The sequence below is a fragment of the Larus michahellis genome, chromosome 7 (genome assembly GCF_964199755.1).
Source record: "Larus michahellis chromosome 7, bLarMic1.1, whole genome shotgun sequence".
Lineage (NCBI taxonomy): Eukaryota > Metazoa > Chordata > Aves > Charadriiformes > Laridae > Larus > Larus michahellis.
Window position 1 is genome coordinate 17,850,955 of NC_133902.1, and position 26,490 is coordinate 17,877,444.

The following is a 26,490-nucleotide window of genomic DNA, read 5'->3' on the forward strand; positions in this document are numbered from 1 at the left end:
ACGTGGCCCCCGTACAGTATGAGGCTGGGTGATGGCATTTACTAATTAGCAGCTGCCCGGCGCGCTCGCCGCTCGTCTCTGGCAGCAAGGAGACCGGCTTATTTTTAGAAACCGCCCCTGAGGTTGTTGGTTTGTGAGTTGTAAGGGTTGTGTATTTATTTCCCGCCCCCCCATCCCCCTCCCCGGCTCTACCTTAAAATATTAGAGCCACTTTGGCAAAGGGAGGTACCGAGCATCTCTACAGGAGGTGATGCCTGTACCACCCTGGGCTGCGAAAGGCTCTGGGTGAGTGGGATGAGCGGATGCAGGATGCAAAGCTTTCAGCTTGGTTGGCCTTAGATTTGGGGATGTGGCAGGGGCTTGAGTTCCTCCCTGCCTTCTCTTTCTCTTATTACCGCAATTCCTCACAAGGCAGATGGCCAAATGTCTATGTGAGCAGCGCAAAGGCTGGTCCCTCTCCGCGTGAAAGCTGGTTTTGCTGCATAACACCTCTTTTTTTTTAATGCCCGCCTCAAACTTTGGCGCCCCAAGGCTGCAATCGAAGCATCTGCCTGCATAGGGAGGCGATAACCCCCCCGCCAGCCCTGCTCTGGTTAACCTCGGAGGATTTAGGAGCAGAGGAGCAGCCAGTGGTGAAGGAGATGCTGAAAAGAAACCTGCACAACAAACCCTGCTCTGAAAAGCAGTTTTCTTTTGTGAACGTTGTGTGCAGTGGTGACTTGCCCAGGAGGTGCCACCAACCTCGACACCGTCTCTCAGATGAGGCAAGAGGCATCTCTCAAGAGCTTGGGTGGGGGGGTAAAAAAAGTTTGTTCCTGCGATTACAGTTTCAAAAGCTCTGGATTCAGCAGGGGACTGGGCTCCACCGTCAGTTTAATGGGACCAGAGCATCATTTTCATTTTCAGCTTGCCTGGGTCGGCTGCCAAAAGAGGAGGGAAGGAGGCACGTGAAATAACATCATCCTGTGTAACGGGGTGGGATGGAAGAGCAAAGCAAACACCCTGTTTTGCCGAAGCGGCTGGTAGGGCAGCACAGGGCGGCGACGGCTCTGCGCACCTTGAAAAATGGGGGTGTTTTTGCCGGGTGAGCTGGGGCAGGGGAAGGTCCAGCGTCCCTGCAGCACGGGATTGCTCTCGCTTTAGCCAGTGCTCTCCCACGGCTGCTGGGGCAGGGGGGGCAAGGTGGGTGACCCCCCCCCCCCCCCCCCAACTTGCCAGGTGCCCTGTGGGTCCCAGCATGGCATCCCTGGGGGGGGTGGTCCTGGGGAGGAGGAGAGAGGGTGCGATTGCAGAGGAGGAGGAGGAAAGGGCAAGGAGGAAGGTGGAGGGGGTTAGAGGCTCCTTGTAGGGTCTGTAAGGCAGGACCCCCTCCCTGGATAAGGAGACACCAGGGGTGCGACGTGCCATGTGTCAACACCGCTGCTCGCAGGCTGACCACCTAAAAAGGGACTTAGAAATGATATAGGGTGGGGATCCAGCGCTGGCTACCTCAGGACTCCAACCCAGTCCTTTTCCCCAGACTCATGAAAACTGAACGAGATTTGCCCTGTTTCCTAGCCAAAGCCCCACCAGGAGCATCTCTGCCATCCAACAGGCTTTTCTTTGCCAAAAGGCTACGGTGGGAAGAAACAGAGGAGCTGGATGGCACCACGAGCTTCCACAAGCCCTTCTCTCGCTTTCGTGCCTTCCTGTGCTGTTTTGCTCCTGAGCAAAATTAGCTTTTGACACCTGAAAGTGTCATGTATTTGTGGAAAGAAGGTATTTATGGATCGGAAGATGTGTTTCCCAAGTGCACCCTAACTAGAAAGTTATGGAGATAATTGCGTGCCCTCTGGGACACAGAAGAACAAACTCCACTATCCCTCATTGGCTGTATCCATTTCTGGGGGATTGATTTATTCCTTACCGGTGGACACATCTGAACTTTGCTTGTCAGCGTTAATTAGTGGGGACTCGGCCCGATTCATTACGGCTACGACCTCTCCTTGGCGCAGCTGCACTTTAACGAGAGAGCCATCTGGTTTGCCTGCTCGGCTCTGCCTCCATTCCTGCCTTTCCCCCCCGCACGCAATCTTCCCATCACTTGTGGGGTACAGGCTAGAAACGCCGCCTCGGAAATTACAGGTTGCTGACACGGCGGGATGAGGCAGCCGGTTCTTGGGGCCCGTCCGTGGCACCTGGACCATCCGTCATGCTGGCAGGGCGAGCTGTCAGCTCGTGGCCCCCTGCATCCCCTGCCCTCCTCCAGCCGCCGTGCTGAGGAGTTTCCCCGCTGAACGTGGAGGGTGGCTCGGGCAGGCGATGCAGGGGGCTGGGGCTTTGGGCTGCTCCTGAAATCCCCCTGCGAGGGGCTTCGTTAGTGGGATGCATTGCTGGGGGAGAGGGGGGTGGCACGTCACTAGCGGGTCAGGGACATCCCAGAACTGGGAGCTTTATCTTGATGATGGAGCAGGGGTGGCTTTGTAAGCCTAAAAATGAAATGCTGGCTCAGGGCAGGACCCCGCTTGAGGGGCTCAGGGCTGGCGGCATCTCCTGGGTGGGCTGGGGAAGATGATGTAAAGATGGGGCAGGTTTTTGGGCCGTAAAGTGGCACCACATTGTGCCAGTACGCACGGCCCCTCCAACCCACCCCGAGGAGTCGCTCTCTGCTGGGTGTTTTTAGGCTGACGTGGGTGGTGGGATGGGGGGGCCACCACAGGCTTCCATCGGGCCCTGAATCACTGATGACGAGACCCCAAATTTCAGGCTGGCCTGGTGCATTTTAGCATTTCTCCCTGCCTATAATTTCCCTCCTGAAGGGCTCTGCTGTGACAGGTTTTTTGGGAGCCATCTGAGCACACCTTTAATTAGAGCAATTATGGGTGTAACCTTGCCGAACCTTGTGTGGAGTGGGGCTATTGGCTTTGCTGGCCAAAGGGCTCATTTGCATGATTTCCATCTCCTCCTCCTAATCCTCCAGTCTATTCACCACTCCAATTACTCCTAATGAGAGGACAGGATCGCACCCAGCCTTTAACCTCTTGTCAAGCTTTCACTAGGGCTTGGCCAATCACACTGTCTTGGTCTGAATGGCTGATGCCTAGATTTCCTCTTGCTCTCCACATAGTCTCTCTTGGTGTTTTTCCTCTTGTTTCAGCCCATTCTCTTTCCACTCCATCTTTTTTTTTCTTCCTGGAGTTTGATCTTATTTTTACTTAGAAAGCAAAAGCCCCACTCCGTTAAGGAGCCCTTGTATGGGCAGCTGTGGTGGCTTCTCCTCATATGACTCAGGATACCAGGAGCTGGGACAAATAATGAAGTGCCTGGAATTGAAAGCCAGCACCTCTGGTCCTCTTCTGTAAGGAGGACTTTCTGAAACATGGATGAAAAAGCTGATGGAGGTGGCTGGAGCAGCCTGATTTCATCCCAGACCTGCGCTGCTTTCATTTGGGAGAACTGGGAAACCCCACAAGTGGTCCAAGATCAGCCCCTGCCCACCAGACTGTGCTGTGGCTCCAGTGCAGGACAGAGGTTGGGTGGAGAGGGATGGAAACCCACAGCATGGGGGAGGAGGAGGGACTGCAGGTGGAAGAGGTCCTGTACTCACACCTATATCTATCCCCACTCCACGCGTGGCCATTCTTCACAGGGCCTTTCCTTCTTTTCATGAGCAGGTCAATGGGGTAGCAAGGACCTTGTGGAGATCCTCACACCCCCTTCTCCCATGCCCTCAGGACCTGCCTGCTTCACTGCTATCATCAAAATGATTTTTGCTCCCAAAGTGCCCTTTGGAAGGAAGCTTCTAGAAAAGGCTCTACCCAGCACCAGACCCAACTGAGATGCTGTGACAGCCTCACGTGAATGCCGAGATCTCATGCTGGACACCTGCTAGAGAAAAAGGTAGAGGAGAACCAGGTGAAGTCCCCAGGTTTATAACCTGCCCTTGGCTTTGCTAATGGCCCATTGCAGCAGCTGAGGAGTTTCTCCTGCTGTGAGGGCAGCAGGTGATCTGGGTTTCCCATTTGCAGGGGATCCACCGAGCCAGATAAAAGCCTCAGCCCCGGAGGTCTTCAGGGTTTGTTGGTTGGATGAGGACTTTAGATGGTTTCTTGGGCAACAATGGACAAAGCAGCATTTACAGTTTTTTTTCCTTTGTGGTAACCCTACGCTAACTACATCCATATGGAAGCTGTGATCCTTCAAGGGAGAGAAGGTGAGTTCCTTGTGTTTGATTTTTTTCATGATGCTGGTTTCTAGCTCTCTTCTGCAGATCCTCCTCCTTCCAGTTCCTTGCTCTCTGTTGCTTATTTTGGGCTTCAGTGCTTCTCTTGCCTGTGCTGTGAGATGTCCTTCAGCCCTTCCCAGTGTTGGCCTTCATCCTTGCCTTCTGTTGCTGCTGGTTGCCTTTTTCCTGTTGGGGGGACCGAAGCAGGGTAGATGACTGAAGTAGGAAGTTGGAAGAGGACATTAGGGGATGCCTTTTGCTGCTGGCTTGCAGCTGCCTGCCTGAAAAGCCTTATTTCATGCCCCTCTTTCCCTTTGCTGCTGTGTGCGCTTAGTTGTCTTGCTAGTGATGATTTTCTTGCTAGTTGGAGCAACTTAAAGCACAGATGTTTTCAAGGAGAGGAGCATCCCATGAATGGGAAACCGTGCAGTACTGGCATCATCTGAAACTGTGCAGAGGAGACTAGGGATGCGTTTACACAGAATCACAGAATGGTCGGGGTTGTCAGGGACCTCTGGAGATCATCTAGCCCAACCCCCTGCCAGAGCAGGGTCACCCAGAGCAAGTGGCACAGGAACGTGTCCAGGCGGGTTTGGAATGTCTCCAGAGACGGAGACTCCACCACCTCTCTGGGCAGCCTGTGCCAGGGCTCTGCCACCCTCACAGGAAAGAAGCTCCTCCTCATGTTTAGGTGGAACTCCCTATGTTCAAGTTTGTGCCCGTTACCTCTTGTCCTGTCGCTGGGCACCACTGAAAAGAGCCTGGCCCCATCCTCCTGACACCCACCCTTTCAGTATTTATAAGTGTTGATAAGGTCCCCCCTCGGCCGTCTTTTTTCCAGGCTGAAGAGACCCAAATCCCTCAGCCTTTCCTCATAAGAGAGGCGTTCGAGTTCCCCTCATCATCTTGGTAGCCCTTTGCTGTCCCCTCTCCAGCAGTTCCCTGTCCCTCTTGAACCAGGTGCCCAGAACTGGACACAGTAATCTTTTCAGAGGACTAGGAAAAGGGGAAAGGGTGCGGAGTTTGCGCTTCCCATCCTGTGGCCTCAAGGCTGCTGGGAGCAGAGCCTGGCCATGCCCTGCCCTGGGTCAGCACCTGCTCGAGGGGGGATCCAGGAGTGGGGTGTGAGCTTCTCCCTGCTCCTATGCTGGCACAATTCCTATTATTCCCCCCTGCCAAGAAAGGGGACTCCAGCTGAAGGCTGTAACACCAAAGGCCAACCAGGGCTTGTAGGAGGCAACTGTGCGCAAAATGGGCTGGCGTTTGTTTGCCGGAGAAGCCCCCTCTCCTTTGGAGAGGACAGCCCCACGGATGCCGTGCAAAGCTGAACAAGAGCCCTAAATGATTTGGGGATTTTATGCAGCTTGTTATCTTAGGTGTAGGTTTTGTGTGTTTTTTTTTTTTTTTTTCCAAAATCCCAGCAAGAAATAATCCTCTTTTTCTGGTCGGAATAGAAACGGCTTGATGCCGTGAGGCAAAAAAAATAAAAGGAAGCTCTACCCGGTGCTGTGATGATTTGCAAGGCTAGTGAGAGACTACATGAGGCGTTTTCAAATAGACTCCAATATTTCCAGTGCTTAAAGAGGGCCCGACTACGTGACACCTTTTTTGAAGCCCTGATTTACAATGGACCCAGGCTGAGTGCATTATAATTTGCTGCGCGAAGTTCCAAAGTCACAGTACTTTCAATAATGAGGAGAGAAACCCTAATACGATGAGACTTTTTTTTTTTGGTATTGTATTTAATGAAAAGCTAAAAATGTGCTAATTTGTAAGCCCTGTTGTGGTGGTGGCATTGGAGGCTTTTGAAATGCATTACTGACTTAGGAAGTATTAAGAAAAAATGACATTTTGCTACTAGCAGAAAAGTCAATTATAACGTTTCCACACTTTAGAAAATTGCTGATGCAGGATGGGAGTTAATAGAACAGTCAGCTTCACTTTGTATTACAAGATTTGGGGGGGGTTGCTGAGAAATGTCATGGGTTTTTTGTTTTTTTGTTTTTTTTTTTTTTTTTCTTATAATTCTGATGGTAACTTAAACAATAAGCTACAACAGGCACAGGGTAGTTGGGACTTGTCTCTGGCCAGGGCGTGCTGGGAGGAGATGTATTCCCTTGGGCCATTCCCACCTGGATTCGGACCGTTTGCCAGCCTGGTGTGATGCAGGCTGCCCAGGATCGGGCTAGATCATCATAAATACAGATTTAGCAGCATTTTGCAGTTGGGCTGATCTTTCCCCGGTGGTGGAGGAGCACATGCCAAACTGCTGGGTCTGGTGCAATCTGTTCCCAGTGCTTTGCAAAAAGAGCCCTGTTAAATTTATTGAAAACCATTTAAAACAAGAAACTGGCGGGGAGGGGAAATAGCCGTCCTTACCCACTGGGCTCTTGACGGAGCTTTTTTCCCATCTCCTGGAGAAGAAAACAGTAATAAACTTTTCCTAAGCTCCTGGGGAGGGGAGATGTGGAAGCTCTGGGAGACTCGCTGTGGTTGTCAGAGAGCTTTGGTAGCAGTTGAAAAAAGAAAAAAAATTTTTTTTTTTTGGGAAGGCAGCGGCACTCCCAGTAACCCTATCTCTCAATCAGTCCGTGCAGGCTTAGCGAGGCGAAATAGCTCATGTAAAATTGGCAGGGATCAGAGACAAGGGCTGGCACCGCTTTCAACAGGAGTTAACAGCGTCTGATTCAAGGGCTTTGGCCACAGCGGCATAACCTGAGCGCTTGACGTAAGCCGGGGACCTAATAATACCCAAGGCACACTGCGAAAGCCTGACTTCATGGTGGCCGCTGCCTTTTACCCAGCGAGGGCGGTTTCCCCCTGCTGGGAGGATGCAGCCCTCCTGCCTGGCTGCGTGGGACCGGGGCTGCCCTGGGTGGGCTGCATCCCCGAGAGCTCGCTGCCGGCAGGTAGAGGTGTCTGCGGCATGGATGCCGACAGGGATGGGACTGGGGGGGGTCTTCCCTGGGGTGCTTGGTGGGTGCCGTAGAACAGCGTGGAGCTGATGCCTCCTGACTTAAGGCTCCACTCAGTTTTGGTTTCTTTTTCATCCTATTCCAAGCGCTATGGTAACCTGCTTGTGTTTCTTAACGGTTTCAAACTGAAGGAGGGAAGATTTAGATTGGATATTAGGAAGAAGTTCTTTGCTGTGAGGGTGGTGAGCCCCTGGCCCAGGTTGCCCAGAGAAGCTGTGGCTGCCCCATCCCTGGAGGGGTTCAAGGCCAGGTTGTACGGGGCTTGGAGCAACCTGGGCTGGTGGGAGGTGTCCCTGCCCAGGGCAGGGGGGTGGGACTGGATGATCTTTAATGTCCCTTCCAACCCGAACCATTCTATGATTCTTAGGCTTATTGATAGCGTTGGTAGAGAATTGGTAGACGTCTCACCTGAGGCAGGGTATCCGCTACACACCTGAAATCCCGGTTATGGCACTTTTTTGCCTTGTGGAAAACTGGTAGCAGCTTATTTCCAACTGGATCAGGTCTGTCAGCTGCAGCCTGAGTCTCTGCTCTGGCTCGTTTGGCTGAGACCCAGCTGATGGGCAGTGGGGGTTATTGGTACCCTGGGGAGGCAAAGGGGATGTGGGGAATTTGTGCAAAAGGGAGGAGGGCAAGAATGGCTCCCAGGTGCTTCCCCTGTCCTGGATGGAGGTTGGGTGCTGGGGCTGGGCTCCTTCCTCACCACCCAGGACCCTGCGAAGCTGGCACCGAAACCTGGGCACCTGCTCCAAGCCTCAGGGGCTATATTTAAAGCATGTTAAAATCCACAGGGCAGGGTTATGCCAAGACTTTATTGCCTCTGGGAGAGTGAAGTCACACTTTGTTCCCTCTTTCTCAGCTGTTCCTCCCCAAGTGTTTCAAGGCGGGGGTGGGTGGCGTTGGTCCCACTTGGTGTGGTTAAAGGAGAAAGATGGGGAGTGAGCATGAACACTTTTTAAAAGTCACGTCATATGTAGTTCTCCTGGGTTTGGAGGAAGCAATTAAGCCAATTAATTTATTGGTAAATTATCTTATGATGAAGTGCAAAATAACTGCAATGAAACGCTGACATTCACATTAATACCAAATTAGTTACTGTATTATGACTGTTCTTACAATGAATGCCCAGTAATTTAATAGTAATGGGACATTTAAATAATTTAGCCGATAATTCTCTAGATCACTTACATATATAAATGAGCACGACAGCTTCTTTTCTCAGCTTTGGTGGTACTTCTGGATTACCTCTCACCACCAGGCCAGGAAGCAAAGCGGCCTGGCACCCCTCCCTGCCATCCCCCAAAACTCACCTCATGCTGGAAGCCTAAGTAGGGGACAGGGGGTAGCAAAGGGGATTTTCCTCCCTCCATCCCAGATTTTGGGCTTGCTCTGGCCGGAAAGCAGAGTGCAATTGCCCTGTGGCTGTTGCTAAGCCAGCAAAGCCACAACCTTCTTTTCCTTTTTTTCTTTGGTTCCCCCCCGCCCCATCCTCCTGTGGTGAAGGATCTGTGGGTAGCGATGCTCTGCCCAGGCCGGGTAGAGGATCTCTAGCGGCGTTCCTTGGGAGAGCACTATTAGCCTCACAGTGGGATGGGCATTGGAGATCCAGCCAGGGCCACTTAATTGAATAGTTGAGCTATTGACACCGAAATTACCGCGTGTTGGCTCTGCTTGATGCACCGGCTTCATTTTTCAAGTAGCCACGCTTCCTGTAATAATAATAATTAAATAGCATCAGAATTGCTCCTCATTCTTCCCTCCCCATCCTGCGAAGAAGACTCCCTAAAGGGGAGCAAGGGCTTGGCACGACGCAGGGCAGAGTTTGTCTGCTTTATCGCCTCCTTGTCACCACCCCCCTGCCCACAGAGCTGTTTGTAGATACACCAGCTGTGGCTTCCACATCCCCATGGGGGGAAAAAAAAATGCAGCCACCATCGCAAGCTACATCTAGAGACTAAATTGCCCCAGTGCTTTTTTTTTCCCCTACAAACTGGTGAATACTGGAGGAAGAACTGCAGGTTTCTGCCCTGCCAAGCGCACCTGGGATGGTTAGAAGTTCATGCATCCTTCCTGTGTGGGGTCAGAGTCGTGCCCCGGAGATGGATGTTGTCAGTCAGTGTGTTCCTCTGCTATTGAGATTGCACTGAACCTGCTGAAATATGAGTTAATGGGCTTGCTTACGTCCCACCTAAATGCGGTCCTTTCATCACATCACGTTCTGCTGTCAAACCTGTTGTGGAGAGGAGTATTCCACTGTCGGCAAGATTAAGGACAGAATTATCCAAATTAGTTTTCTTGCAGACGAGAGCTGCGATAAGGCTTTTAACACAAACCCTGCCGCTTCTTTGAGAGCGTCTGGCTCTTCTCGCAGGGGATGGAGTTGTACAGTACCTTTTTCTTTTTACCCCTCTCTTAATTAGGAGGTGCTGCCAAATTTGTGAAGCCAGCAGCCTGCAGCAGGCGAGCCTCTGGAAAGAAAGGAAAGCCAAAGTTTGTAGCTGCTCTGCAAATGATTAAGCCCGGGGGCTAGCAGCTCGTACTCATGGGGTCCCTTGTGCGGGTTGTGACGAGGCTCCAGCAGCCGGATTCCTGCTGGGATGGCTGGGGGAAGGAATTGTGCACACCGGAAAACGTCCTGCGGTGTTGCATGGAGGAGATGTAGCGAGCACTTCCTCTCCTGCCGTTTGGATCCCCTTGGCAGGGCTGGAGATGCAGCCTCAAGCTTGGAAGGCTGAAGTCTAGGGGAGCCCTGTACCGGACAGCAAAATGGCACCAAAGAGGACCACAAAAACCAAGTGGTGGCTCGGTGGCCCCGGGCTGGGGTGGCTCAATAGCATGGCAGCTCATTCTTCCCTCAAGAAGAAAATTCACTTTATTAACGAGAGCCATCCAGTTCCCTCTGCTGTGCTCAGTGATGGGATTCCTTGAATTGCTTTCTGTGCAGGTAGTTGCCTGTGGGAATCTTTTCTGGCCTTTTTTTTTTTTTTCCCTCCAGACTTTGCTATTTTCAGGAGCATCTTTTTCCAGTGGATTTCTTCTTAAGGGCAGGTCAACATCATCCCTTTCCCAGCAAGCTTTGTTAGAGCACCTTCTCAAGCAGCTTTTTGGGGTGGGCTTTTGTCTTTCTGTAGAGTTTCTGTCCTAAAACATGTCGCGTACTTGCTGTCTGGGTAAGAGCACATTTTCCAGAAGGCACTTGGCATCATATTTTTGATTAAATGACACTGTTCTAGCAGGGGAAGCAAGGGGCTGGGGTGTATAGTACCGAGATATGGAAGTGTTTAGAATGCGATCATTCCCTTTTACCTGGAAGACGTATCGAGAAGATCTTAGTAAGCAGGGAGTAGCTGCTCTGACCCAGAACTATGCTCAGAGTTGTAACTGTCAGAGTATTATGTGGTGCAGGTGTGATGTACTGCCCTCAGCCTGCCCTCGCCCAAAGGCAGGTGGACCTGGTCCGTGCTGGAGGAAACCTCAGCACGTTCCTACAGCAATGCAGCCCTCCTCGCACCTCCCAGCCTGGCTGTAGTGGTGGTAGAGAGGTCCTTCGACTCCCCGGGGACGGTACACCCTGTATTTCCAGTTAAATAGGTATTGTGAGTTACTTGTTGTCAAGTCAACATAGGTGTGCTGCAGTTAGAGGTGAAAACAGGTATTTGTGGCTCTTGTTTGTAGAAGATCCCAGTGAATGAGATCCTGCACTTGCCATAAAGGTGGTGCCGGCTCCATCGGTATCGCGTAGGATGTCCCAAAGCTTTAGGGTGTTCTAACCACTGCTTATAAATATCTTGCCCCTAAAATTGCTGATTTGTGAGCAAACAAGATTGCCCATCAACTGAAATGCTATCACGGATTACTAGACTCATCGTGTTTCTGAGAAGGTTTGGTTCCCTGCACTTGCTACTTGTGGTATGTGGATATTGGGCCAACACAGCTTCACGTTTTGCTTCTCAAGCCCATGGAAATAGCTGCTGTGATACTACAGGCTCTGTCTGTATACAGCTTCATGCCTGAGCTCTGGATGTGACGGGGCTGATTGTCACCTGGACTTGCAAACAGGACTTGCAGAACTGGGTTTAGAAGAAGCTGAAGCAGGTCTTGGTGAATTGGGTTTAACACAGCATGAAACAACTGTTGAAGAAAGCTCAACAGGCCTGTTCCAGAATGCCATTACAGCCGCTGTTCTGCTACAGATGTTTGGGTTCTTTTTAAGCAACAGATATATTTCTATTTATGCAAATAAGGTAGTTGAGCATCGTTTTCTATTGAAAAATAGATTATTTTTTTTGGGGCATCCACCAAAACGAACTTTACCTGACCACTTTGCTTTTGTGCTTATTAATGTTTTCTGCTAATGTCCACATACGTGAATTCGTCCATGATGAGGCATCAAAAGGTGAACCAGCGCCGGTCCTCATGTGGCTGTGTAAATATTCAGCTTGTGGTAGATTGCATTAAGTGTCTTATAATCCATCCCAATTAAAAAGCAGTCTTTATAGCTGTAATAGTTTTATTGAGACCTGTTAACACGTTAGACTTACAGATATATAAAGCAGTTAGTTTTATAAAGCATATAGGATATTAAAGTAATGAAAGACATTAATGTGACATCAATTTTTAAGGAGAGTTACTCGCTGAAATAAATGAGTATAGCCTAAAAGTTGATGGCATGTTACAGTCCTGAGTAATGAACCTCTCTGCCCCCCAGAACCTCGTAGAATAAATAATGCTTGAGCAAGTCAGTGGTCATTAACTCTTCATCCTCTGAGAGCTACATGTCACATTGATGTCTCATCTGACTTTTTAACTTCTTAAAATTCTTTCAGAAAGGGATTCTCTTTCCTGAAAAGGCTGTAACTCGGGGTGCATTATTCTGAAGTGTCTGCTCTCTCACCACCTCCCCCCTTTCAGTGCAGCAGGGCTGCAACCGATGTTGCCAGCTGCAAAATTCTTGAGGGAGTTAGTTTTTCTTTTTTCCTTTAGTGCCGCCTTTTGTTTTCCCTTTTCCTGCTTTGTCGCTGCCCGCCAGTGCTCTGAGTCGCGTTTTACCCAGTGGTGTCTTGGCATACCAAGCCTGGAGAATCAAAAAGAAAGCGTGTGTGTGTTAATAAAAGTTTAATAAAAAAAAAGGAAGATCACTTCAGAAACTTTTTACTAGTACAATGGAGCATTTCTTAAAAAAAAAAAATCTTAAATCCTGGCTGGCTTGTGGAGAAGCAGAAATGTAATCCTCAGATCTCTTGAGAACATTATTATAACAAGAAGTATAGCAATTGCTTGCTTGAAGTGTGTCTCATTAACAGGAATACTTAGCTGGGCCGTTTGTGTTGCTATAGTTATGGAAATGTTAGAACTTCTACGATCAACCCTATTTCCGAGGTATATAGCTCTTGTCAAAACTTCCTCTGGTCTGAAACTTGGCAACAGACAAAGCATATACTTCTCGGGGCTCTGCAAATCAATCCAGACAGTTTTTTATTTCAATGAGAGAGCTTAAGAAGCAAAACAAACCCCGTACATTAAAAACCTGTTTATTGCTTTCAGATGCCTGTTCACAGTCCTGTGGCTTGTAAATGATTTTTTTTTTTGGTGTAGTTGCTCTGCAAACTTGCCAAGCTCCTGGACCGTAATGTCAACGAGGCGGTTCTAGGCCATGTGAAAATAATGTAAAGTGAAGGAAGAGGCAATGCTTTAAAGTTAGTGGTGTGTAGGAATTAGTCTTTCCCCATATGTACGTGCAGGAACCTTTATGAACAAACTCCTGCCCACACCAGAGATTAAAATGCCGCTAGGTGTTGACATGATTGATAAAATGCCTTCCTTCTCGACTGTATTCATCCATGCGCTGCCCCAGGAATGAATGTCTTTCCTCTGACCACAGACCACTATTTAATGCCACGACTGTGTCTCCTCTGCCCTTCACTCGGGCCCCAGTCACCTTCAACCTTCCTACCGATGCAGTACCCTGGAAAGTCTGACTTTGTCCATATAATCCATCCAAAAATGCTGCCTCCAGCTTGAGCCCAGTAAGGCTGCCCCTGGGAATTTGCCTTGTCCAGTTTCCTAGTATGTGTTACAGACAGGCAGTAGCAAGAGAAGTAGTTGGGAGAAGAGGTATTGGAAGTGTATAGGGAAGAACAGCCCTTGATGTTCCTCTCCCGGCCCCACGTGGTCCTTCTTAGTGTCATGCTGCTTAAAAGGCTTCCTCTGGGTCCCTGAAAGGGGCTGATGACAGGCACCCTATTGGGATCTCTTGTCTTGGAGATTAAATACTGTCATCAGGTAAATGAAGTCTGACAGCTGTCAAATGTCCAGCTGGCTGCTGGGCGGCCCCGCCACTGGGATCTCTAATTGCCTGAATTAGCCGAGCACACCTCCTCCAAGAACATGGACTCCACTGATTAAAATGTCGTGCATCCACATCGGGATGGTGTCACGGGAGGTGTTTGGGAGCAATCCCTGGGGTCCCGGTGCAGTGGCCTGGGCAATTGAATTTTGCTGTTCTAAAGATAGTCTCAGGCGAAGCTATGGGTTCTCCTGTGGCTGGGAGAGGATGGGGCAGGAAGAGGTCTGGAGATGGCTGTTTCTGGTCCTTCACTTGAGCGGGATAAGAAGGACAAGGTGGTGGTTATGATTCTTGGCTCGGGGAGGAATTGGTTTCCCCAGCAGTAGCCAGTGATCAAGCGATGTCTCCATGCCTGATAGGCCACGAGGCCATAGAAATCCTATTTCCCCTCCAAGGTTTGTTGTCTTAGTTATAACGTTCTCCAGACCTTAAGTGGGAGATGGAAAGAATAACAAAACCCTGCCAACAGCTTGTGGGGAGCTTGGTAGGGTGGAAAGTGGTGTTTGGTGGGTATGGACTGGGGAGGTCACTTCACTGCCCACTCTGAGAGGCTGATAAAGGGTTCTGCTGCATGTGGCAGGAGGAGCCAAGCGACTCGTGGTGCCTCCTCTTCTTCTCTTCCCGTTTCTTTGTGGATATATTTCAATGCAGAAAATTAACCTGCCCGTTGGCATGTGATAAGGGCTGCTCTTGACCCTTTAGCTAGTGTAACTGCTGTGTGGGACTAATGAAGTCGGCTCCTCAGATATGGTTAAAATAAACATAGATTTATCACTAATGGACCAGCATCTGAACTGGGGATGTAAGTTACCGACAGTTAAGTGACTGATGAGAGTGAAAATGTTTTCTTGTTGGAGGAATGATGTCCACGGCCTTTGGTATGGGTTTTCTTACACATTATTATAAGTATTTTGTACCAGTCGTTGCCTGGCAGAGCTAGTGTGCTACTTGGACTGCCCTTTGCTCCTCTAGGACTGCCGTTATCGCTGGGTAAGGATTTGTATCAATCACACTGGTGCAATAATTTATAATTTCAAAAATGTGGATGTATAATTGGGGCAGAAATTTGAGTAAATTGCATGAAGAAATCACATTATCACAAATTTTGCATTATTTATATGCCTTTTGGAACACTGGCGGAATATGAATGTCAAACAGGGAGATTCATGTTTCCAGTGAATAGAAATCAAAGATTCATCACAGTGCTAATCTTCACTTTGAATACCGCGTTTTACCCGCTCCACTTCAAAAAGGACAAAGCCAAGCCAACAGAAACGGCCCAGCGATGGCGATGATTAGAGGCTCAGGAAGAGGGGCTTCTGTGCGAGGAGAGATGGACGTACTGGAGTCAATGAATGCACAAGGCCATTTTGACAATCCTCTTCCCCTGTGCCGTATTACAGGCGCTGGGGCAAGGTTCCACGACGTTTCAGGGAAACAAATTTAAAAAGGATAAAAGGAAATACTTTCTTCAGGGCTGTAATTAACGCAAGGATGCGATTGCCATGGGATGCCGAGGACAGTCTCGCTTTAGCCGTGTCCAAACTGAAGTGCTGCCTGCATACTTTGTGCTGTACAAAACAGGCACACTTATAGTAAGTGGAATAATACTTTCAAGCTAAACTTGCACTAAATACTAGCTCTCACATTTCAGGGTACAAATGGATTACTACTTGGAGCTGGGAGTTATAATTTTTTTTTCTTTGCTGCAACACTGAACCATTAAACTTTCCCTGAGGAAAGATATTGGTTTAGATAGGAAGCATGAGGAAAAAGAAGAGTAATTTGCCAAATATCACAAATGCTGCGTATATTGAGTGAGCCAAATGGCTCTAAATGGATATTGGAAAGTATTCAACAGGGCTGGGAGAAATATGCGCTATCATTAGGTTAGCAGTGGAAGAAGACTTGGACAAAGTTGTTAGAAACCGCATCCTGTTTATTGTGTGAGGCGCTGCGGGGATTCCAAACCGGAGGGGATTCAAAGAGCAGAACGGAAAGGAAACCTTTCAGCCAGGGGAACTGGACGGTTTATAAGCGGGTCTGGGTAGAAGTTGGGGGAGTACGGGACGGAGAAAGCTCTTTTGGGGTCTCTTGGCTTCAGTTACAGAAGTCCCATCCCATTTGGAGGCCCTGGCGTGGGCTCTTTGGTACACAGCAGGGTTTTCCTGTTCGGTGGCCCAGGCTTATACTAGCATTTAGTCGGCTTGAAATTGCCTCAGTCAAATGTTGTACCTCTTTTCTGGGGTGGTAGTGCCGCTAAGCTGTAGCATTGCACTCAACTAGCTAGTTCAAGTCCAGTTCAGCTGTCCCTAAGCTACGCTGAAGTAACTACAGTAAATAAACTGTAGACCTGTACTTAAGCCTGGTAAACCATTCCCATCGATGGGAAAACCAAAAGCAATACAGCGAAAGCGCAATTAACCATTATATGAAGATAATTCTAGTCTAGGGAAAGAAAGAGTAATTATTACTGAGCTACATGTGGAAAAAGTAGTAGTTTGCAGGGTGATCCATGTGTATTTGAGGTACATGTAACGCACCTCAAACTCCTAGGGTTTGCCTTCAGGATTTTATAGCCCCTGGGGCTATAGAGGAGAGGGATGGAGTTTGAGGCAGAAACTATTTTTCTTTTTTTTTTTTAAAAACCCTGAGATGAAAACTGTCATGAGAAAATTCTTTTTAGAATTAATTTAAAATAAGGACTTGGAACTTGATGCCTACGTGGAACACCCCGCAGACCTCGCGTGTCCAGGTTATTTGCCTTCCCAAGATAATACAGCCAGGCTGTAATACAGCTCTGAAAGAAGAAGGACCAATGCATTGTACTAATGGCACCTGCGTAATTGATCTGTGCGTGTCAAGGCCCACCCTGTTGAAGAGGAGCCGGGTGCAGGCAGTAGTTCAGGACAGCAGTGTGCTAGGCGTGCTGCCCGTGTGGAGCCGCTGCCTGGCATAATGACCGTTTGCCTGGCACGTCCTGCTGACCAGTAGCCCGGGCTGCCAAACATCCCAAAATGGGGGAGATGGGTGTTCAGCGCTGTCAAGCCATACATCATCATTCAAATAGTGATGTGCCAACCCATCAGCGGAATTAGCAGGTCTCTAGATCAAATGTGCCTGGACAAGGACATGGCAGGGGAGGATGAAAGACAGCCAGTTAACATAGCTCTTAATGTCACCTTAAATGTTTCTTCCTCCTCTTTGTACACTGGGTCCTCTCTGGCCAGAGCAGTCACGAACTCAGCAGTCCTCAGTGGCTTCCTGGTCATCTGCTGGAGGCGTAGCTCGCTCAGCACAGCCTGAACCGCCTGGACAATCTGTCCCTGGGTGAAACCATCAGACACCTTTGCTAGGCAGCTTATGTTCAGCAAGTCGGTGATGGCTCCACCATTCTGCAGGATGATGTGTTTCCACAGCACTGTCCGGCAGGACCCAGAAAAAGAGAGAACACCAAAGACATACATTGAGGAAAGCAGGAGAAGTATTTTTGCATTTGGAAATTGAAAGGGGAAAATAGGGGATATCAGTCAGGAAAGCCAAGATTCAAATTTTTCTTGTTTGCCTTTTCTTTCATCTACAGATTTGTAGCATAGAGGCCTTTAGACACATCTGTTCTTAAACCATTAGTGATCGTTTGTTGGCTACCAGTCAGTACTTTTCAGAAAGTCATAATGGACACATAATGTCAGGTGGGTATGTGTGTAAAAATGGGCAGAACTACTTAAAAATCCCTGTGCATGTACACAGAAAGAGAACTTGTCCAGAATATTCCCATTTGGCTGTGTAGAGTTAAGTAGCTATATTAACAGCCTGGTTTTATTTCGGTGACCCTGACCACAGGTTACTCCTGCTGAACCGAGGGCTGCTATGGGGACTCAATGTCTGGTTTGCAAGCCAAAGGCTTCCAACTATGCAGGCACATGTTGCAAAGGCCAGGTGTAAATTTCTGTGCTTGGTATCTTGCTTGTTAGTTAAATGGTGAACCTCTTTGTATCTCTGAGCTCTGAACCTCTGTGACATGGAGGTTTTCTTACTGTTTGTGAAATGGCTGGGTTTTTCCTTCCAAAAAAAAATTACTAGGAGTAATAACATCTTTTGTTTTATCCTATGGAAATCATAGAACGGTTTGGGTTGGAAGGGATCCTAAAGATCATCTGGTTCCAGCCCCCCTGCCATGCTCACTTTGGCTCTGTCTCGGAGAAACTTAGTAAAACTTTCATACCATCTCACCACGCTTTCCTTTAAAGCTGTATATGAAAACATTTGGAAAAAATAGGAAGTATTATGCGTAGAGATTAAAAAGATTCACAAATGAGACAGACAATTTGAGATTTGAGTATCATGTGTTTGAATGCTCATATGTAGTATGAAAACATTGGGTGGGAAGTTAATGGTACTGGATGTTGGGGCAGTCACATACCGGAGAAAACCTGCCTTATTCTGCCTTCGATTACAGTGTTGATACTATGGACTTGTGCCCGTAACTATTGACGACATTGTACTACATTTTTCACTCAGGCACATTGTGATCTTCCAATTGAAATATATACCTATGCTCAATGATTACTGGCTGAATCACTAATTCATAAAAGAGGAACTGATGCACACAACAGCGAGCACCAATTCTGCACAGCCATGAATTGCGTGCCACAGCTGCCGCTACAGGTGGGATCATGCATAATATGAGGTACTGACTTGCTGGGTGATTAATAGCAAGAAACCAGTATAGGATTGTGAATGTTCCAGTTTAATGATTTCCACTGTATATTTACTGTTTCCATTGTGCATAGATTGGAATATTCTGGTTTGTAACAAAAGGAAGTGTTGTGGCAGACAGGGAGCTGTGCGCTGTGGCTATGAATATTTATGTCATGGCTTTTCTGTCAAAACAAGTTTCTTTAGGTCTCAAATTGGGTGTCAGGCACTGAAAATTGTGAAGATTGGAAGGTGAGCGCCCTATACTGTAAAGATCGTATTTCCATTGAACTTCAGGGAAGGTTGGAGCTGAAGAACTAGCCAGGCACCGTCTCAAATGGGGCAATGTCAAAGAAGTAAAGCTACAAGTTTAATCTACTTTAAAAAGGTCAAGAATTAACTTTTTGGGACATTCTTAGGTTTGCAGTTGAAACCCCTTCAGCTGGCTTTTTTTAAACTCCAAATTAGTGGTGAGAATCCCAGAATGCGACAGTTCAATCCCCAGGAGTGAACGCAGCTAAATTCAGCTGCTATCACCTCCTTTCTCTAGGTCGTATTCATGTCCCTTATCGGTTAGCAATTTATCAGAGCTGTAACATAACATGAAACACATGTTTGCTTGCTTAGAGGCCATTTCCCATCCACACTATGAAAATTATTGAATGCGGGAGAGATTTACAATGTGCTAGGCAGTCAAAACCTGGCTTGAGCTTGCCCGAATGTGCATCATCTCAGTACCTTGGCTGCCTCCGTGAAAGGCACTGGACTTCATGATACAGTTGCGTGATTTTGTAATAAGGTGACTATGCGGAGCAATGCCGTATTAAGGGGACAACTGTAGTGAGGCCTCTGTAGTGAGGTGGCTTCTCTTCTGTAATCTGCTGGGACACGATCCACCAGAGATCAGTAGGATGAAGGGAGTCTGTTTTCCTTGATGTGGTGATCAATAGGGATATTCATGGTAGGAGAAGCGCACCAGTAAGAGTCCTAACTCAGTGTTTGATGCCATTCTGAATAGCCAAACCCTTTTTTTCCACATTCTCTTTAGATTGAACCAAAACAGCCCTTCTGCTTATGAGTCACCATGTCCAGACTCCTTAGTACCCAGAAAAGTGTACTAAACCACATGATGGCTGGGATAAAACCACGGGAAAAATGATTATACCTCTGGGAACAAAAGCTCTTCTACCAGCTGCTTCTGAAGGGTGTTGCCAAACTACTGGGTTTTTTTCTGCAGTAATTCATTCACATTATTAAGCTTAATTTGGAGCGTTTCTTCCTAGTCAATGTTGAGCTCCTGCAGACTTCAAGGTGGTTCAAATCTGAAAACAAACTTGCATGCCTGAAAGTTTGCCCCTCTTCTACCCGTGTAAATTGATCTAATAAAAGATAGCGGGTTTTTTGTTACAAGCTTTGACCCAGCATACGGGGTCCTTGATGAATTTGTCAGACTTTGGGAGGGCTTGTCTATTGCCACTTGATAAACTAGACATGCGAGATTGTGGATGCTTCTACAATTTCTCATGATCTGTAAGACAAAAATGGAATTTGATCGTGACAAAACTCAGTCCCCAAGACATGGTTCTGTTTATGGAGATGCCCAAAGTGTATTGTTTCCGAATAGGATAGGAATAACAGAAATTCAGAACCCTTGTGTCAAAAGAGAAGCTGAAAATAGAAAGTGTGTATTGAAGTAGGATCTTATACTTCCTACAGTGAAAAAACACCTTGGGATAAACTTGGTGCACGCTAAATAACTCGCAAAGAAATGCTAATCACCGCAGAACAGTATTTTAAATGCTCCCTCCTAACTTCCGCTTTTATTATCTGATCTTTGGGGTAGCCTGTATCAGTACTACCTAAGCTTTCAGGAATTGAAAATTTAGGCGCTACAGAAATCAATTGAAAATTCACACCTGGCATATGAACTGAGGTTAAAGGCAGCTCTGAGGATAATCAGACAATGAGCCTGGATTTTAAACCGTAGTAATCAACAGAATCGCTTGAAATACTTGCCAAATCTTGAAGCGTAGTCAGGCCTAGGAATCAGGATGATTTTTTGGTAGACTTTGCAGAAAGGCTTAAGGTTAGCATCGAAGGGACGGTTGGTGGTTCCCACTAGCAGCACTCTGTCCTGCGCTTTCAAAGCCTTAAGGAATTTAGGGAGCATCTTTTCCAGTCGTTTTGGGTTCACCTTCAGTGTGGACATGTAAATACAAGGAGGAAAGAGCTTTTATCGATGCTGACAGTTTCGAGTTAATGAGGTGAAGTTATATGCAGATACACTATATACCACAGGATTTTGTGCATTTTTTTAGTAGGCGAGTTACATTTAGGACGAGCAGACTAGATGCTCAACCAAAGTAGAAAGCCTCTGTCTTCTGCAAGTCAGATAAACACTTGATTTCTGCTTATGTATTTGTGGGTTTGTGCTAGTGCCTTTCACTATTGAATTTGCCTGTCCTGTTACTGAAAAGCAGGACGGAAACAACTCATTTAAAGGACGAAATCCTGATTTCCAGTTCAAGGAGAATTATTGCTTGGACCTGTGTACCTGGTGGACCTTAGCAGATAGAAAAATTGCCAGGGCATGTAACCACGTATGTGATCCTCCCAGCTTTCGGAGGTTATGATCTACCAACTCCCACCCATGGTTTAAATGTGAGAAATACACTCCCTTAGTTTTTGCTGTGACTTCTAGCCTGCTGAGGCTCTAACCTGAGAACACAAGCTCTTTGAACTCAGGATTCATTTCATTGTAATAATTTACTATATGACTTTAGAACAAATGTTTAACTACTGTTTACAGAACAGATGAGTATCAAGCAAAACCTGTTACTGGATAGTTATGTTTGATAATCATGGAATGGTTTGGGTTGGAAGGGACCTTAAAGATCATCTAGTTCCACCCCCCTGCCCTGGGCAGGGACACCTCCCACCAGACCAGGTTGCTCCAAGCCCCGTCCAGCCTGGCCTTGAACACCTTCAGGGATGGGGCAGCCACAGCTTCTCTGGGCAACCTGGGCCAGAATATTGTTCAGGTGAATATTGGTTGGAGAAGCTTAATCAAATTGTTGTGGTGTCACTCGACTGTTAACAAAGCTGTAAGTGAATAACTGAGTTAGGACAGCGTATCAGAAGTCTAATGACTTGGAACCCTCTTTTCAGAAAGGATTGAGACTTAACATCCAAGTCACTAACACTCACTTGAAAACTTTACTCTCTAGATCACCTTGTAATTTATTTATTACCTTTTTTTGTTTTTTACTATATAAGAAGCATCAACCTGAGAAACCTGAGCTTCGTTGTGTTCATTGCTTAGCATGTAGGAATCTTAATTTTAAAATTTTAAATGATTGAACCAGTATCAGAGACCAAGCCAAACGCTCCACTTGTGTTAAGCCTACTAAGCCAGAGTGGCGTTTATGTGTCAGCAGCTCCTGTTACTCTTGTGAAACAGGAGTGTCCATAGCGTGCACATTTCAGGGATATGTCCTGAAAGCTAATAATATCTCCTCCACTTTGAAAGAAATGTGTCAGTAGTAAGAAGGGCTGTTGAAGGGCCAAGCTATGATTTCAGCCATCATGTGGACCTGAGCTGGAGAAAAGTGGGGTGAATTGTGAAGGTGACCCCTGTCTGTTTAACTGTGAGTGGCTGAACTGAACCTTGGCAACTGGGTTCACCATAACGTAGTTGCTATTTGACTGCTGTGCATCCTTTGGGGAGGACAAAGCCAGACTACTTTTCTAGAGGGTATTTGAAGAATTTAAGGTTTTTTGGTACCAGGTTCTCAGTCATGGTGCCATAAATGTCACACTGGGATGAGCAAAGTGATTTCCACTCACTTTGGCTTGTATGGGCTGAGCTTAGCTCATCTTCTCCAAAATTCTAGTGGAAGGCTCCCCAGACTGCCATTTACCACTGCCTGTCCCTCCTGTTTCATGCTCTCTGGCTCCAAACGTTGGTTATGCTGTGAACTGGCTTGGACATGAGTGATTTCAAGCCTGGAGCCATCCACTCCCACCCAGAACACAAGAGACCTTTTGTTAAATCCCTGCAGGTCTCGGGGTGCGATAGCAGGGGTGATACCCCCACCTATGAGGTGGGCAGGAGGAGAAATTTTTTCCACACCGGTGGCTATCAAAGGAGACAAAAAAAGAGTACTCCAGGCAATCTTTGGCCCCTAGGCTTAATTTTAATTCCCATCTGCACTCGATGTCAAAATTTGAGCCAAAGGGAAAGGCTCCCTTTCGGTGTGGGGACCACTAGAGGGCATCAACCACTGCACACCCATCAGCTCTTGCAGCCCTCACAGAAGTAACAGCCTCATCCAAGGTGACGCTTCATTGGACTTCCAAAATATGGGCTTGTGTTCATCCCCCAGTCTAAATGTATGGGACTTGCCTTAAAACAAAAAAAAGGTTTAATTTTTCACATGGAGTTCTAAGGGTAAAATATTTTGAAAGCGGCGGGAATCTAATCAGGATTTTGTGTGAATTGCTGGCTGCTGCGGTGGTTGAGTCGCTGTGCCTATTGGGCAGTGTTTTAATTTTCTTTCTAGCGGGGAAGCTGCACAAGGGAGGAAGGAATGGAAGCAACGGCAATAGGACTTCTGGAAGCCCAAAGAAAATAATCTGTAAACATAACTATTTAACATAGGCTCTTTGTTTTCACAGTGGAAATTTATCCTTGTTACTTTATTGCTCACTCTGGCTCCATCCAATTTCTCAAATTAATAGAGCTGAACAATTTAAGCTCATCTTAACTTTTAGTTTCTTGCCTTGCATTTTGAAATTCCCCATTATTCTCTTCTACTTTTCAGTGCATTGATGAGCAGTGATTGGACTGTTTTTAAGTAAAGTAAGTATAGGTGTATAGGAGAGAAATGTGACCTCTTGGGGGCTCTTAAGAAGTCACAAGACTCTCTTAAAAGACAAAAATGTTAGTGAGACAAGCTATTATCAAGCAAGCTTTGGCAGGTCTGGTCATACAGGTATGTGCTAAGCTAAGAAATACACTTGTCCCTTTGTCTCGGATGTAATGCAATAGGAGAAATTATCTGTACTGGAATAAAAAAGGAGCAACTCACTACTTCAGCTTTCTGCACTGCTTTAGAAAATATTTTTTCTGTGTCTCCAATCCACACGACTGAAGGCTGCAGCTGCTTAGCCACCTAAGAGAAAATGGGGGAGAGGAGGCAAGAAGTTGATTAAAATGGCTACAATTTCATAGCTGGGTGCTCATAGTTATGCTTTTTGAATCCATATTTCAGCAGTTAAAATTAGCCTGGTTTATTATTTTTTTTTTTCCAGAAATGCTCAGCACTCATGGCTAGCACTGGCTCTGCTCAGCAGTCTCGGCAAATCAAACCGTTTCTCAGTAAGGATCTAACATTAAGAACCTAACCCAAACGGGATCACTTCGACTGCTACGCTGCTTTATGTTGCATTTCTCAGCCCAAATTCAGTTGCAGTTCTGCAAAAGGAAGCCTGGCCTTGGAGTTCAATGGCAAATGATAGACCCCTGGCAGCTTTAGGCTGGCTGCCCTGCCTGGGGGATCCCTCCCTGTTTTTTTGGGGGGCAAAAGAGATGGGGAGAGAGGCAAGACAGAGAGAGGCAACGAGGGTACTAATCTTTAAGCAACATAGGCTGATATGCAATCTTCTGGCTTACAAAACAGCGTTCAATCTGCAGTTAGCCCCCAAATTAAAATAGAACCTGTTAAATTTGAAGGGGGGGGTGCGTGTGTCTATACAAATGGTCTTTCCAGCTCCAAAGTCGGAGGCACTATACCTCTGGTTCACAGCAGGATGGCAGCAATGCTACAGGCTTTTTCACATCTTGCACTCTCCCTATTGCTATAGAAACGCCGGTGGTTTAGACGTTCTGCTGCCAAATTTTAATCACTTCCCAGCGGCTCTCAGAGCCGTGCTCGTTTGCTCAGCAACAAAAGTCATGGCTGGCGGAGTCAACGGGCAATGAGAGAGAGCGCGAGCGTTCTTCTATCCTGTTCCCCTTGCTACTGAAACCGCTGCTTTCAGGGAGGGAGCTTACCAAATCGATAGGTTGCGTGCATCTCATAAGCTCAGTGTCTGATTGACAGCCAGTGCAGGAAGAATTAAGTCATGAAGGAAAAAAAAGTCATGAACGCTTTTCTTCAAACCATCAAAGTTCATTTTTATGGGCCCATTTTGAAAACACCAAGCACACGTGTGTGTCTGTGCTGTAAAAATGGACGGGAGATGGGAGGGAAAAGAATAGTAGGTGAGGGCTGTTAAACTTGTTTACTCTGCTGTGCTGCCGATGGGGTGAAGTGGAAACAATGCCACCTTCGGTATGTGACACTCTATTTGTGGTAACTTGTCAGTCCTAGACTATGTCAAGTGGTACCTCCAAGTTCAGAACGGTTTCGTTAAGGAAAAATGAGCTTTTTCCTTTGTTGGAAGGCAGGAACTCAAATGTTTAGCATTAATAATGGGGATTTAAAAAAGGAAAACATCGTATCATGAAAGACAGTATGAAAATCTTGCAGAAACTGATGTGAGGACCTAGGCAGTTTTGTGAATGTGCACCTTAAGGGGTAACTTCTCGGTCCAGCGGTGTATTGAGTATGCAAGCGGGAACGAAAGGACAAATTATAACTGTACAGCAATAATATCTGCCACTTTATCTATTTTCAGAGGTATGTTTGGCATCTTCTATAAGCCTGCGCACTCTCTGCCAAGGTACACTTGAGAGGGCGAGTTTGTGGTTTTCATTGAAAGGAGCTGCGCGGCAGCCTTAGCCTGGGGGACTTTCTGCTGAGTGTCCTCCTGGTCCAGGGCTCGGACACCTGCAGAAAGTGCCAGTCAGTCCTGCCGATCGGCCCTCGCAGGTGAATTCAGTTAGCTCCTGGATGTTCTGCAAAGCAGAGATAGGACAACTGACATTCTTTGTAAAAAAAAAAAAAAAAAAAAAAAAAAAAAAAGGCAAAAAAAAAACCAAACCAAAAAAACCCAAAAAACTAAGACTGGGGAAAAAAAATATAGGTGTAGTTTAAGTTGCTAAAAGAAACCTACGGCTTCTTAAAGAATGGCGTTTGCGTTTCGTTCGCTCACTACGGAATCTGCTGTGATGTATGGAAACTCTGACTCAGAGACCCTCACCGAACTTGGCACCGCTAATGAATGGATTATCAGCTGGGGCTTTCTGACGTTTCTGGTGGTGACTTTTACCTTCTGAAACACAAGCTAACAACCATTTTTCACTCCCGCTCTGTGCGTGCCTGGAGAGGATGGCAGGAAGGAGATGAGGCACTGGGAAAACAGTTGGCCTTGAAGCCTGCCTTTCCCCCGAGTGAAGTCTGGGCTGGTGGCACGCTGCCTACTCAAGTTTACAGCCCCTGTGTGCGTGCATTACTGCCCTGAAAGGCTCTGCCACTGTGGGATCTGCTGTTATTGTGGTGCTTTCTCCCCACTTTGCTTGTGTTTACGACCTTGTTAATGTCTGAGCTGCTGGCAAGGGTTGCTTCTCTGCTAACGCATGTGCTAATGTGAATGCAAAGAGGTGCTGTGGGTTTGCTTCCTAAGGAGAACAGTCCCCTTCTGGTATTTTTGCTTTGTGTGGGGAATGCAGCAGTACGATGTCTGAGGGGCCGCATAGCTGTCCTGCAAGATATTCTCCATACCTGGGTGCCGGATGCCGCAGTGGGATGCGACAGGGGTGGGGAATAAGGGTGGGGGAGGTTACAGAGCCTATAAAAGCTGTTGGAAATGACTAAACTCTGCTTGTGTACTTCAAAGAGAACCATGTTGCCCTTTCATTGGGGCCACCGCAGTCAGGGAGGTGCGGATCTGCCCCATTTGGCCGAGAGATGACTTCTGTGGTTAGCAGCCCTCTGAAACAGAGCCTAAATTTTTAAATCAGACTATACTTTCCTTTTAACTCTTAAGGAAGAATGCTCACTGTTGTCACATGTGTCATCTTTTTTGTCCCTTTTATTTCCCCACTGAATAAGTGGAAATACAACGAATAACCTCAGTTCTGTCTCTTTCTTAAAGAGAAACTTTCTCCTAAAAGAAAGCTTTCTGTTTTGAGGCAATGATCTAAACGTATAAAGTGGCCTCTGTGTATTTTTCTGGTGTCGATACGCAGCAATACGACCCAATTCAACACGTTGTGTTTGGGCCCGGCTGTTTCTTTTTTATGAAGACGGATCAGACACCCAGAATCCATCGGCATCTAATTTAAATTGTTGGCAGATCCGTAGCAGACTGTATATCCCTCG

At 47.1% G+C, this 26,490-nt stretch overlaps 1 protein-coding gene and 1 long non-coding RNA gene across 3 annotated transcripts in view; one reads left to right on the forward strand and one right to left on the reverse strand.

Moving 5' to 3' along the window:
• Nucleotides 1-4,068: 4,068 nt before the first annotated feature.
• LOC141746467 (uncharacterized) overlaps nt 4,069-26,490 on the forward strand; it is a 67,512-nt gene continuing 45,090 nt past the window's right edge. The window contains exon 1 of the long non-coding RNA XR_012588368.1: nt 4,069-4,192. This is a non-coding gene — a long non-coding RNA (uncharacterized LOC141746467). The remainder of the gene's footprint in view (nt 4,193-26,490) is intronic.
• DRC11 (dynein regulatory complex subunit 11) overlaps nt 11,675-26,490 on the reverse strand; it is a 110,175-nt gene continuing 95,359 nt past the window's right edge. Inside the window, exons 16-19 of one of the 2 annotated variants that reach the window (XM_074595003.1) lie at nt 23,314-23,397; nt 20,240-20,417; nt 16,708-16,946; nt 11,675-12,253 (exon numbers count right to left, since the gene is read on the reverse strand). In XM_074595003.1, the coding sequence (XP_074451104.1) occupies nt 12,140-12,253; nt 16,708-16,946; nt 20,240-20,417; nt 23,314-23,397 (615 nt within the window). In that variant the 3' untranslated portion in view covers nt 11,675-12,139. The remainder of the gene's footprint in view (nt 12,254-16,707; nt 16,947-20,239; nt 20,418-23,313; nt 23,398-26,490) is intronic. The other variant, XM_074595004.1, reaches the window with a different exon arrangement.